Below are 12,475 nucleotides of genomic sequence, written 5' to 3' on the forward strand. Positions count from 1 at the left end.
GGGAAGACGGTGAGGACCTTAATGGTCTGCCAGTCGATATCCAGCCCCATGATCCAGCCTCGGGTCCTGTGAGGGGCTGGTGTTCCAGGGTCCGCTAGTGGGGAAGATCACAGCCCAGCCTGTTTGTTCAGGGAGCCCAGAGACCTGGCCCTTGGTGCAGCTTGGGAATGAATCCCAGGAGGGAGCCCTGGAGGAGGAGACCCGGGAGGGAAACCCGTCCAGATCAGTTTTCTCACCCGCCCCTCCGCCTGTCGCCCGCAGGTCGAAACTCGCCCGCAGATGCCCGAGCCAGCCGAAGTGCTGAGGGGCTCTGCCGAGCGCCCCCACGCGCCTCCCGAGAGATAAAGAAAGTGTTACCTCTCATCTCTCTTTGTGATTCTTGAGGTTACTCTTGTATGTACTCCTGTGGCTTAACCCTCCGCCCTCCTTGTCCAGCACTTTTTCTAGCTCCCGTTCCCCATATCCATTGCTCTGTGCTCTCTCTTCTCCTGTGCTGAGAATCTTGTCAGTAGCATGTGGCCTAACAAAGGGGGGAAACAAAGCAAAACAAACAAAAACCCCAGAGGGGAATCCAATGAGTCTCCAATTATTTTTGGTATATTTGGCTTCCTTTTGTGTGATAGGTCCCCATTGTGACCACCTCTGATGTCTGTGCTGCTGTCTTTGCATATCTTTGTCTTTTTTTTTTTTTAAGACCGCATAATGCTTTTTTTTTCTTTTCTGTACTTGTGCTATCAGTTTAATTTGTCTCGGGTGGCTTAGAGACAAAGGGAGGAAACATCTGGCCTTTTCAGAACCTGAGAGGAAAAAAACTTAACCTTTCCCCCTTCTGTTGCCTTTTTCCACCACTGGTTCCTGCGTTTTCCACCCAGGGAGAAGGTTGTGGCGAGCTCAGCAATGGGGCAGGCCTGTTCTCTGAAGTTGGGGCTTGTTTAGAGATGGCCATGCGGTTTTCAGTTAGTGGGACAGAGGAGGGGAGAGGACCTGTTGGCAGGCCTGAGACAGAGGCTGCTGGTGACCTTGTCAGAAGGGAGGAGCCAAGGTTTCCGAGGAGCGCAGGGTGTGGGGGTGGGCTGTGGACGGTCCGCAGGGTGCTTGTTATGGCGCAGGCCAGGATTCCGGTGAATTGCGCCCCTCCTCCCCATTCCGTTCTTGGGGTCAGGGATGATGTGCAACAGTGTGGCAGCAGCGCGGTGTCATGCACAGATGTCCCACAAGGGGGAGTGTTTCGCTTTCTGATGAGGAACTTGGCCATTGTTGTCCTTTTAATTGTGGTAATGCTGAGTAATGACCTTGTGGTTGTTGTTGCTCCCTTCGATCAAAGAAATACAGCTTTCAAGTATAAACTTGGAAGCCTCCTCTGAATCCAGTGGTTATTTGCAATAATTCTTGTCAAACGGAAAATACTTCCAGTGGTGCCTGTCCCCCCATACTCATAAATGAGCAAACATGGCAGGCTTTGCTTTCTGGACCCCAGGATTAAAACCAGCGGCCTCCCACCAGTGAAATCAAAGCAAAAGCATGTCTGGGGGTAGAGAACAGGGCCCCCCCGAGCCCTGGCCCCAGCATTGTGTTGCTCGAGTCCCTCGGGCCTCTCCTGGGCTCTGTGTGTCGGGTGTGGCACGTTGCCAGGGGAGGAAGGAGGACACTCATAGTCCCCCCTTACAGGACGGGGACAGCTGCTTCCACCAGCCACCGTGGAAGATGCTTTTTTCCTTTCAGCTGCCAGCAAGTTGCACAGGAGCAGCACGGAGAGGAAAAGGCCTCCAAGTAACTTGAGTTGCTCTGCCAGTTAGTAGACGTGGGTTGTTCTTACCATCCTTTACCTCCCCCGCTCGGACCATCGCTCGGGCGTTCAGGACAGAGTCTGCTTATTCCCACTCTGGAGGCCGAGGGTCCTAAGCCTTGAGGTTCCTGGTGCTCAGGTGCTGGGGAACCGGTGGCTGTGCTTCAGGCAGCGGAGGGCAAGGGCCGTGCTCTCTGCAGGGGCGTTGCTGGGCTCAGCGCAGAACAGGGCTCCCAGCGGTACGCGCTGTGATTGCCTTGCAGAGGGGGGAGCGAGGCAGGGAGAGCTCAGTAAAAGAAAGGATAGAAATCACAGGCAGTGACCTCACCTGAAAAGTGGTCATTGAAAACTCTAGTAGATTTTTTTAACTTTCTTCTCTTTAAACATAGGTCACTAACAGCAATGTTGTTTTGTAAACGGTATTTTAACGTACTTAGAGGAGTCTGTGTTGTCTAATAGACACAACGTGCCCTTCTGGTGCACGCTCAAATCCGGGACCTGCCTGTGCTCAGAGACAGCCTCCTGGACTGGAATTAAATCTAATTTCAGGGAAATGAAATTTGAAGGTTCCTTTTAGAATGAAATCATGGATGCTGCTGCTGTGTCAAGGGGTGGGGGAAGGACCCATGTCTGTGTGACAATAGGTGGGGAAGGCTGAGGGAGGGTAAAACCACGTGTTACACTGAAAAGGCTTTTGCTGCTGCTTCTGACTCAAAACCCTCTGGAAGGTCTTTGCTTTGGAGGTGCCAGCGCTTAGAACAGGCCGCGTGGCCTCTTCCTAGCCTTCCCTGGGCCCGGCTGCTTCTCGAGGAAGCAGGGCTCTCGGGCAGGCGCGCCTGCTCCCAGCCGAGGGGCCTCTGCCGCTGACAGGCACGGATGGGCGGCCTCGCTTGGTATCTCTCTCTCTCAAAGGGCCCCTCCTCAGATCTGAGTTAGAGCGGTCTCAGAGTCGATGTTCCCTTTGCAGACAGATTCGCCCCCACCTTGAAGCTCTGAGAGACGGTTTATGACGGGAGCTATTTACGGGGCTTTAGCTGAAGCCATAGTGGCAGGGAAGTTTAGTGATGAACTTAACGTTTTAAGAAAACCACCGTTTTGAAGGTTTTTAAATTTTCTTCCTAAAATACTTCTTTCAACAAGCAAAAAAAAAAAAAAGGGCAAGTTAAGGAAACTCGTACACAAATGAAGGAGAAATGAGTGCCAGTTCAAAGTAATCATCTGCTCCCCTCCTTCCCCTCCTCCTGTCTCCTGCCAGAGCAAAACCCGGCCTTACAGCCCGCACCAGACCAGCGCACACCCTCCTGCCTGCGCCTGCCTGGGGGTCAGCCAGCTCTCAGGCCGGGCTCTGCGGGGCTGGCCAGCCCCTGCACACAGCCAGGAGCCCAGGAAGGCTGCCGCTGCGGCTGGGCGGGCACCTAAATTGCAGTACATCATTAAAACAGGGTGATGGCAGGGGAAAATGATTTTTCCCAACCAGGAAACCACTCTGATTTTATCAGTATATATATATATTTTTTTTTTTCTTGTTCAGCTCTGTAGAACTTAGAGAGCTGCTCATATTTTTGATGGATTTTTTTTCAGCTCTTTCAAGATGAAGGAATAAATTAAATCATTGTGAAAGGTCTTTTGGGATCTAAAAAGAAAATGACTTCACCTGGCACATATTTCAAAGCAAAGACTTTGTTGCCTGCTGCTTCTTCTCTAATTTACAGGGATATTTAATTTTGTAAGGTATTTGTATATTTATACAGCTGTAATTAATTGCACATTGGACTGGAAAAGAGAGGACGACCCGGCGCCTCTCGTGCTGTGCGCTCCCCTCGGGGTCCGAGGGGCGGTGTCAGGGCTTGTCCGTCTGACTTGGGTCCTTCATTTTCCCTTTCGGTTCCCCTTCGAAAATGTGACTGTTAACCTGCTCCTTACAAAGAATTCTGACTCTGCTGCTGCTCTCAGAAGGAATGCTGAATGTGTTTCCAGTAGGACTGTAGCCCGTGTGTACTGCATGCAGCTGTCCACCGTAGCCAGCGATGGTTCAGCCAAGTGCGTGGCCAAACCATTACTGTGTGAGGTAGGAATGTACTGATGTGTGTTTCCGTAGAATTGAAATATCAGCCGAGAGATTCTCTGCTTTTGCTGTTCAAAAGGCCATTTATGACATTTGTATTCGAGCCCCATAAAATCTTAGGAAAGCCTCTAACCACCACCTGAAGGAAGAAACGAGAGTTGACACAAGCTCCACGTGAAAAACCCACGGCCGGACAGACGGCTGCGCTCAGATGGGAAGGTTGGTCTCTCGCCAGACCCGGCTGTCCCGTGCTGTTTTCCGTCTTCGCGTCGCTTTTTTTCCAGGCTGCGTATTCGTTCTGGCATCAGTTCACGCGAGGACTCTGCCCGCCTTCTCGCGCCCGAGGCGGCGTCTCAGCCCTCGCGGCTCCCGCGTACCTGTCGTTGAGATGTCAGGTCTCGTGTCACCACCCTGCGCACCGCAACAAAACCCACGAACATAAGTGGCCTTTTTGAACCAAGACTTCGCACCCTGACCTCTCCCCGGTGAAGGAGTTCAGCACATTAGCAACAGTGTACATTCTTGGTTTCGGGTTTTCATTTCCACGTTTTATCATGTAAATACTATCTGACGTTTGGAGCTTGGGTTTACAGAATGTAAATATAGTTCTCGTATTTGTACTAATTCCGGTTCTTTTGCTGTAGAGCCGTAGGCGTGCAATGCAGACATTATCTAACTGTGTGTGGTAACCTTGCATCACGGCACTAGTAGTGAACGAGGTCAAATAATAAAGGTACAACCAGTGCATCAGGAGGCTCCGGTGTGCGTTCATTCTTCCCCTCTGAATGGGAACCCCGCAGAGATTCCTTTCTCCTGACTCGTGGACACGGTGTCACGACCTGCGTGTTCCTTTCCGATCATCCGGAACGCCAGTTACTGTGTAGCCAGGAGAGCTAACGAGGTGCTGGTTCTCCTAAAGTCCCTGCCTCCGGGTACGGCGGCGGGTATTTTAAGTGAAAGATTTGTCTCCGTATCCCCCCCACCAGCACCTCCCTCTGTACACCTACCGATAAGTCTGTAGTGGTGGTGGTGTTTGGGGGTCTGGGGGAGTGGAAAATTTCACCGTATCAGCTTAACAAGTTCCCGCTGTAAGCAGAGCGTGCACAGTGATCACGGTCTTGGGTGCTCAGAGAAAAGCAGGAAGGGAGGGAGAAGCAGCATTCGGGCAGGAAGCAGCTCAACACACAGCCAAGCGCCCACCTGTCCCTGTGCTGTGCGGATGCCGTGCCCGCGCTGCGGCCCTCCCATCCCAGCGGGGAGGACATTCAGTTCCAAGTTTACGTCAAGTGGTGTGTATCGCAAAGTAAAGCTTAACTAATACAGGGTTAGAAGGGATGGGAAGGCAGCATCCTTCGCGGGGTCTGGGAAGACCCCTCCTGGGAGGTGACATTTGCGCAGACTGTGGAATGAAGGAATGGGTAAGCCATGCACATTCCCTGGCAAAGAGGTCTCCTGGCAGAGGATCTAAACCCTTAAGGCGGCAGCGTTCTCTGTCGGTTTCAAAAATTAGCAAGGAGGCGGGCTTAGACCGAGCACTGGAGTCGCGGCATGAGAAAAGGGCCACCAAGGCTCTCGGGTGGCTTAGGGCTCAGGGAGCTCTCATCTCGTTAGAGAAAAGTGGGAAGTCGAGGAAGGGGTTTGAGAGGATGAGTCACATGATCTTACAGTCACACGTTGCCTAACCCTGGGGATTGGTCTGCAAAATGCGTCCTTGGCAATACCGTCGCTGTGCGGACACCCCAGGGTGTGCTTACACACACCCAGACGGCGTGGTCTACGGCACGCTCCGGCTGCGTGGCATACCACCGCCGGATATGCGGCTCGTCATGGACCTAAACATTGTTAGGTGGCGTCTGGCTGCATGTATTCGCTTTTGTTTTTTATTGATTTGAGAGAGACTGAGGAAGGAGGAGAGAGAGGGAAAAGTCATTGACTTGTTTGTCCACTTATTTATGGTCGATTCTTACACGTGCCCTGACCGGAGATCAAACCCGCAACCTTGGGGTGTCGGGACAACACTCGGACCCGCTGAGCTGCCCGACCAGGGCAACCGCGTGGCGTGTGTGTTTTAAACGACTATTCTGACTGTACAGTGCAAAATAGCTGGGGGAGCGGAGGGGGCAAGTGGGAGGAAGGGAGACGAACTAGGATGCTGTTACCCCGATATTCCAGGGAAGAAGGGGGCAGCCCGGACTGAGGGGGAGCCGCAGAGGCGGGGAGAAGCAGTGAGATTCAGGCTGTGATTCAGTCAGAGCTCACAGTTGGCGGAAGAACTGCACACAAGCTGGAGGGAAAGGAGAGAGGTGGCCCTGAGGGTGTGTGCCTGGGCAGGAGGGACGGCGGGGCAGCCCCGAGGCGCAGAGGGTGGGAGAACACTCACAGACCGGCACTGAATTAGGAGCCCGATTTCAGTCCCGTTCACTCCGAGATGCCAGCAGTGCCACCCGAACGTGGAGTCAGAGAGGCAGCTGGGCACCCTGGTTGAATTCTGAGGGAGGGGCTGGGGCTGGAGACGTACGTTTGGGAGTCGTGGGCGTGGAGGTGGCTGGCGAGCAGACCTGGCCGGTGAGTGTAGCCGGAGAGGAGAACCAGGGCTTGTGTCCGGGAGCACTGCAGCCTGCAGAGGTCGGGCAGCGAGGACAGTCCGGTGAGGACAGTCGGGTGAGGACGGTGGCCTGTGAGGAGAGGGCAAGGCCAGGCAGCCCCGCCGAGGACGCCTTTGAAGATGGGGGACGTGGCAGCCATCCAGTGCAGCTGATCGGTCAGAGTCAGTGCTGAGCGGTGGCCACAGGCTCTGAGGACGGGGAGGTGGAGGAAGTTGGAGGGAGCCACTGATCACCATCACTTGCTCCCAGATGCAGAGCCAACCACGGAAAGAACAAGGCAAGAGGGCAGATCAGAACACCACCACCTGGATTTGCTGTTAAAGGTGCAACCGGCGAATGGGGCTGTGTCGGTGGATAAACGGATTTCCCGACACCGGACCTCAGAGCCCAGGGTTAGGAGCAGCGCTCCCTGCACTCGAGTGTGCAGCAGCCTCCCCGGGGGCTGCAGTGAAGTACAGGTTCTGGCTGGGGAGGCGGGGGTCAGGCCTGAGGGTCTGCCTCTCCCACAAAGTCCCTGGAGTGCCGTCGCTGCTGCTGCCGCCGCCGCCGCTGCTGCTGCAGGGCCCACGCCGCCGAGCAGCAGAAGTAGGGAGGTGCAGCACAGCACCATGTGACCCTGCGGCAGCCAAGGTCCCCGGAGAGGAGGGAGGTGGGGGCAGTGGCCGCTGTCCCTGCCCAGGGCCTCCTTCCAGACTCACAGGGGCACCCTTTCTCTCCTGGGGGCCCTGAGGGGCCGACAAGTCAGGAACGTGCCAGTGTAAGGGAGCTCGCTTGACGTGGGAGGAGGTGTCAGCCATGCCTCTGCCCCAGCGGGGTCTCGGGCGAGCAGAGCGTGCTGGCTGAGCGGTGCTGGTGAGAGCCCAACCCGAGCGGGTGCCAGGGAGAACAGGAGAGGGAGCTGAAAGGATGAGCACAGATCACTCTCCCGGAGGTTTTTACTGTGAAGGGGAGAAGGGGCGGGGACGTGGGGTCAAGGAGAGGTTCTGTTAAAGAAGGAGCTGGCCCAGCGTGTGTGGATGCCGGCGGAGCCAAGGAACTGGAGGGGAGGCCGGAACGGGGGAAGGGAGTGATCCCCTTGGGCAGGCCGGTGGGGTGGAGCCCACACACCAGGGGCAAGGTGGGGCCTCAGTCCTCCGGGAGCACCTGCGGTTCACCCAGCAGAACACCAGGAGGCAGCGAAGTGTGGGGGCAGACAGCACGCCCCCCACCCCCTCCCGACAGGAGTGCACGCAAGGCACCTTCTGGGCACTGCCCTCTCCAGGACTCCCACGCCCTGGTCTTGGACGTTAGTCAACTCCCGGCTTCCGTCAGACCACGTCGCCCTGAACAACTCTGGGCTTTTTGTTTGAGCTGCATCAGGTGTGATAAAGCTGGGTGTCCCCTATCGCTGGACCCCAGCCAGGGTCACTCTCTGTGAGTCGCCATGTCTCTCGCAAAGCTGGCACCGCAGAGTGTCAGGAGGTCCCAGGGAGCGGTGTGCGTTTCCTGCATTGCTTTTCCATCTGGTTTTCTCCGTCCTTCCGCTTCTGGTCGGGTGAAGAGATTGTCCCGCTTTCCCTTGGGCACTCCTGGTCTCTGCACAGTCGTAAATTTTCTGTGTTTCTGAGCACCCGGCACACTTCTCTGGCTTTAGGACATTTGGTCTCTGGGTTTTCCACCTAGCATGGGAACAAGTCCCGTGAGTTCAGCTGCAGGAATGATACACCAAAGTGAGTGGCCGAATTGGGATTTTTGAATCTGCCCCAACTAGTATGTTACACACCCTCTTATGTAAGTCAGACAAAGGACTCGGCCCTGGGATGTTTGCACACAAGGGCTGTTTTTGCAGAATTCCTGCCCAGGCTTTGGGCTGGGACCGGGGAGTTAAGGCAAGGCCAAAGGTTGTTCAGATAAACAGTAATGGGAGTTGCCTTTCTTAAGTATTAGAGGCCAAACATTTGAGGATTTTCTAAAAATGAAAGGTCAGCATGAAGCTCTGACTCCAGTAAGCCACTGCTTAGCTGCGTCCGTCTCTGGGTGGGGGGTGGAACGGGGGGGGGGGGGCGAGGACTGGGGGGCTTACTTACCTTTGCCCCAGACCTGCTCTCCCGAACCCAGGTTGCTGTAGTTTCCCAACAAGCCTGGGACCTAGGAGGCAGTATTTTTTGCCGGTGGTTAGCACCTTAACAAAGAAATAAAAAAAAAAGACTATGTAGCATGTACCATTAGTAATAAAAGAAAAAAAAACTGGCTGTTGATTCGATGTTTAAATGACTTCCTTAGAAGAAGCCTACTTCACAGGAACTCCAGTGGGTCCAGATGTTTAGTCACCTTGACTCAGCATAACTTCTCCCTTGACAAATCTCAGACTAGAGCAATCAATTTGTTCCCGCAGCAAATCTGATAGCAGGCTCCCTCGGAACCCAGCCCACAGAAAGAGGAAGTAGTTTGCAACGACGCTGGAAGGTGTGGGAGGCCCTAGGCTCCCTGGAAGGGAGCTGCTGTGTCAAGTTGTGCCTGTGAGTTGTCTGCGAGTGCCTTCCACACCTAGTCTTAGAAAGTTCATGTCCGTTTAGCTTTCCACTTAAAGTCAACGGAATATGTGTAATGCACTCCCACACCCAGCCTCCCCGGGAGGTACCTCTGCATTGTGTGATGGTGGCCTGCTCCTTGGGGTCAGGAGGGGGTGCGGGGCTGGCCCTCGGGGACCTGGGGTCAAGTTGAGTTCTGCCGCTCACTGGCTGAGAAAGTCAGCCTCCCTGCGCCGAGTTTTCTTTGTCTTATTAGGTACCATTCATAGTGACATCTTAGAGCTGTCACTGAAGTGGCAGTTTGAAGGCTATATGCGTTAGCTTGTGTTGACACGGGGGAGGAGGTGGGACCGACAGGAGGTGCAGTCCTTGCACTGAAGGACCTGCAGGTGCAGCCCATAGAGAATGGCAGGGGCTTGCAGCTGCTCCCTTCGCGGGTCCCTTCCGAAGCTTCTCCCTGCGTGGATCCGGCCTGTGGGAGAGGGATGCCGGGGGAGGTGGCACGAGGCTCCGCCTCTACCCCAGCGGGCCCGTGGTCGGTGCCTTCAGTGGGCCTCTCCAGCCCTGACCCCTCCCTGGGGAGTGGGCCACGGAGGGCGTACTGGCTACAGCAGTGTGAATGTGTAAGAAAGCATACAATGGGTAAAAATGACTAAGAACATTTTAAGGCTCTTGAAATCAGCCAAAGACACATGAAAAACCATTTATTCTTGGGAAAAAATGACCAGAGCTTCAGGGAAGAGCAGTGGAAGCCGGCAGCCTTCTTGCCCGGGGCCGCCTCCTCCCCTGCTCCCCATCCCACCGGCTCTGTTGGTGAGAAAAGGTGTTGTACCAGCCCGGGACTTGGCTCCAAAGGGGGCAGACTTGATCATGTTTGTTTGGGGTTTGGGGGAGCTGGGAGGGCAGGAGACCTGCACCCCTTCTGTCAGCTGACACCAGCAACGTTGGTAAGAAACGATGGGGGAAAGTTGAGGCTCGCTGGCCTGAGGTCTCCATTAGGCAAGCAGCAGACTGGCCAGAAATTTCTCAGGGAGGCTCTGGAAATAAGAGCGCCGCCCTGGCTGGCATAGCTCAGTGGATTGAGTGCGGGCTGCGAACCAAAGCATCGCAGGTTCGATTCCCAGTCAGGGTACATGCTTGGGTTGCAGGCCACGGCCCCCAGCAACCGCACATTGATGTTTCTCTGTCTTTCTCCCTCCCCTCCCTCTCTAAAAATAAATAAAATCTTTTAAAAAAATAAGAATGCTGCATGAGGACCAGAGGAGCTCTGGACACATCCCTGGCTGACTGGGAAACTCCATGAGCAGTGGAGGTTCCAGAAAGCCCAGCCGCAAGAAAAAGCCCAGGAAACCCCGGGAAGCGGGTGAGCTGTGAGTGCAGTTCCCAGCGTGCACAGACATGTGGCCAAGGGGTCTGCACCCAGCGCCTTCCCAAGTCATCGGCGGGCAGCCAAGTTAAGGAGGCACAGGGCAGCTCGCAGGAAGCCAGGCTAAAAACAGACATCTAAAAAAAGTCTGAACAGAGTACCAAGATGTGAAATGGGAGTTCTAGAGGACAGGAGAGAAGAAAGGCCAGAAAAAATTATTTGGAGAACTAATGGCTAGCGCTGGCTGCTGTAGCTCAGTGTATAGAGCATGGGCCTGAGAACCAAAGGGTTGCCGGTTCATTTCCCAGTCAGGGCATATGCCTGGGTTGCAGGTTATGGCCCCAGTGGGGGGCACATGAGAGGCAACCACACATTGATGTTTCTCTCCCTCTCATTCCCCTTCCCTTCCTCTCTCTCTAAAAATAAATAAATACATTTTTAAAAAATTAATGGCTAGAAACTTACAAATGTGCCAAAGGACATGAATGGGCAGTTGTAACTCTGTGCACCCTGAGAGGGTGACCCCCAAGAGGTCCACACCCAGATACACCCTAAGCTGCTGGAAACTAGAGGGAAAGTGTTCAGAAGAGCAGGAGGGAAACCATACACCGTGAACCGGAAGACAGGGTGGCTAGTGGCCGGCGGCTCATCAGAAACAGTGAAATCCGTAGCCGCTGAAATGAGCCGCTCAGGGAACTGAAAGCAAAACACTGTTAACCAAGAATTTTTTTATCTAGCAAAATCATACTTCAAAAATAAGGGCAAAATAAAGACATTCTCAGATTTAAAACAAAAATATAACCATTGAGAGAGAGAGAGCGCTAGCCGGCCTGCCCTACGAGAAATACTACAAGTCACCCTGGGTGACCCCCAGGAACCCGAGCTCAGACTGAGGTGCATCTTCCTGGGCATTGTGTTAGGATGTGCCCTGGGGGGGAGGGTTTTTAATAGGATGTGCAGGTGCCCACTCTTCAGGGTGCCCTGAAGGGGTACCAGACAGAAGGGAACGGCCGTGGGGAAGAGGTTAAGACACCTGGGTGATATGTGGTTGGGAAGATACTGCAACATTCATGGCTATGTCACTGTCGTGTGGGAGTGTTGTCTATAGCAAACAATCCAACTCATGGACCGTCTCCTCACCAGTGTTAGCTGGAGCTGGGGGAGCCCCTCCAGCTTTGCAGGAAGCTGCAGGTGTGTTCATCCGCCTCTCTCTGGCGGCTCACAAGGAAGCCCGAGAGCAATTGTCTGCTTCGGTCCTATTTCCTCTGGGTGGCGGCTCTTCTTTCTTACTCCTTCCCACTAAACAGACAGATACAACAAGTACACGGGTACTACCTGCGTACCAGACAGACCCCAGAGCTGCCGTGTGAGGTGTTGTCTGTCATTCCTGTTTCACACACGCGGGAACTCTGAGATTCAGTGACATGCCCCAAATGGCACAGCTAGAAAGGAATGAAACGGGAGCCAGCTAAGGCCAGTGCGACACCAAGACCCATTCCTTTTCCATCTCTGCACCAGGCAGCTTCCAGGAGGGACAGTCCAGACCGCTGGTGAGGCCATTCGATCTGACTGCGAAACCCTGCTGTCCTGTCGCTGAGGCTGTGTCTGAGTCCCGTGGTTTATTGCGGGGGACTTTGGAGTGCATCTAATCCGTCCCCGGGGGGGCGGTTCTGGTGTCCCGTGTGACTCAGCGAGGTTCGGCTCTGCACGAGGTCGGCGGCACTGAGACCAGATGGCTTCCGACCTTTACACTCTTAGAAGTCACTGAGGACCCAGAGAGCTCTGTGTGTGGGATTATCTCTGTCTACATCTACCACCTGAAAAATCAAAACTGAGACACTCGACACTCGAACAACTGCCCCAAACAAAGGGAACATTCAGTGAGATAAGTGGTATTTTTGACAACTTTGTTGCAAATCTAGTGTCTGGCCTAAGGCAGCATAATGAATAGGTTGGATTCTCTTATCTGCTCCCACATGTCATCTCTTCGGTATCACGTCATGGAGCCTCTGGAAAACACTAAATTATGGAGAAATGAGAATGCAAAACACAAAGATGAATGAAAACTGTGGAAATGGTTTCATCCCCACTTCTCCCTGAAAGGGTCTCAGAGACCTCTAGGGGTCCCAGACCGCCCTTTGA

At 54.1% G+C, this 12,475-nt stretch overlaps 1 protein-coding gene across 14 annotated transcripts in view; it reads left to right on the forward strand.

Annotated features, from left to right (window-relative positions):
- The window catches only part of KIF1B (kinesin family member 1B), a 136,072-nt gene extending 131,470 nt beyond the window's left edge, over positions 1-4,602 (forward strand). For 9 of the 14 annotated variants that reach the window (XM_036025287.1, XM_036025297.1, XM_036025292.1 and 6 more), the window contains one exon: positions 262-4,602. In XM_036025287.1, the coding sequence (XP_035881180.1) occupies positions 262-304 (43 nt within the window). In that variant the 3' untranslated portion in view covers positions 305-4,602. The remainder of the gene's footprint in view (positions 1-261) is intronic. The other 5 variants (XM_036025289.1, XM_036025293.1, XM_036025291.1 and 2 more) reach the window with 1 other exon arrangement.
- Positions 4,603-12,475: the final 7,873 nt, after the last annotated feature.

This window comes from Phyllostomus discolor, chromosome 5, assembly GCF_004126475.2.
Source record: "Phyllostomus discolor isolate MPI-MPIP mPhyDis1 chromosome 5, mPhyDis1.pri.v3, whole genome shotgun sequence".
In the NCBI taxonomy this organism is placed as follows: domain Eukaryota; kingdom Metazoa; phylum Chordata; class Mammalia; order Chiroptera; family Phyllostomidae; genus Phyllostomus; species Phyllostomus discolor.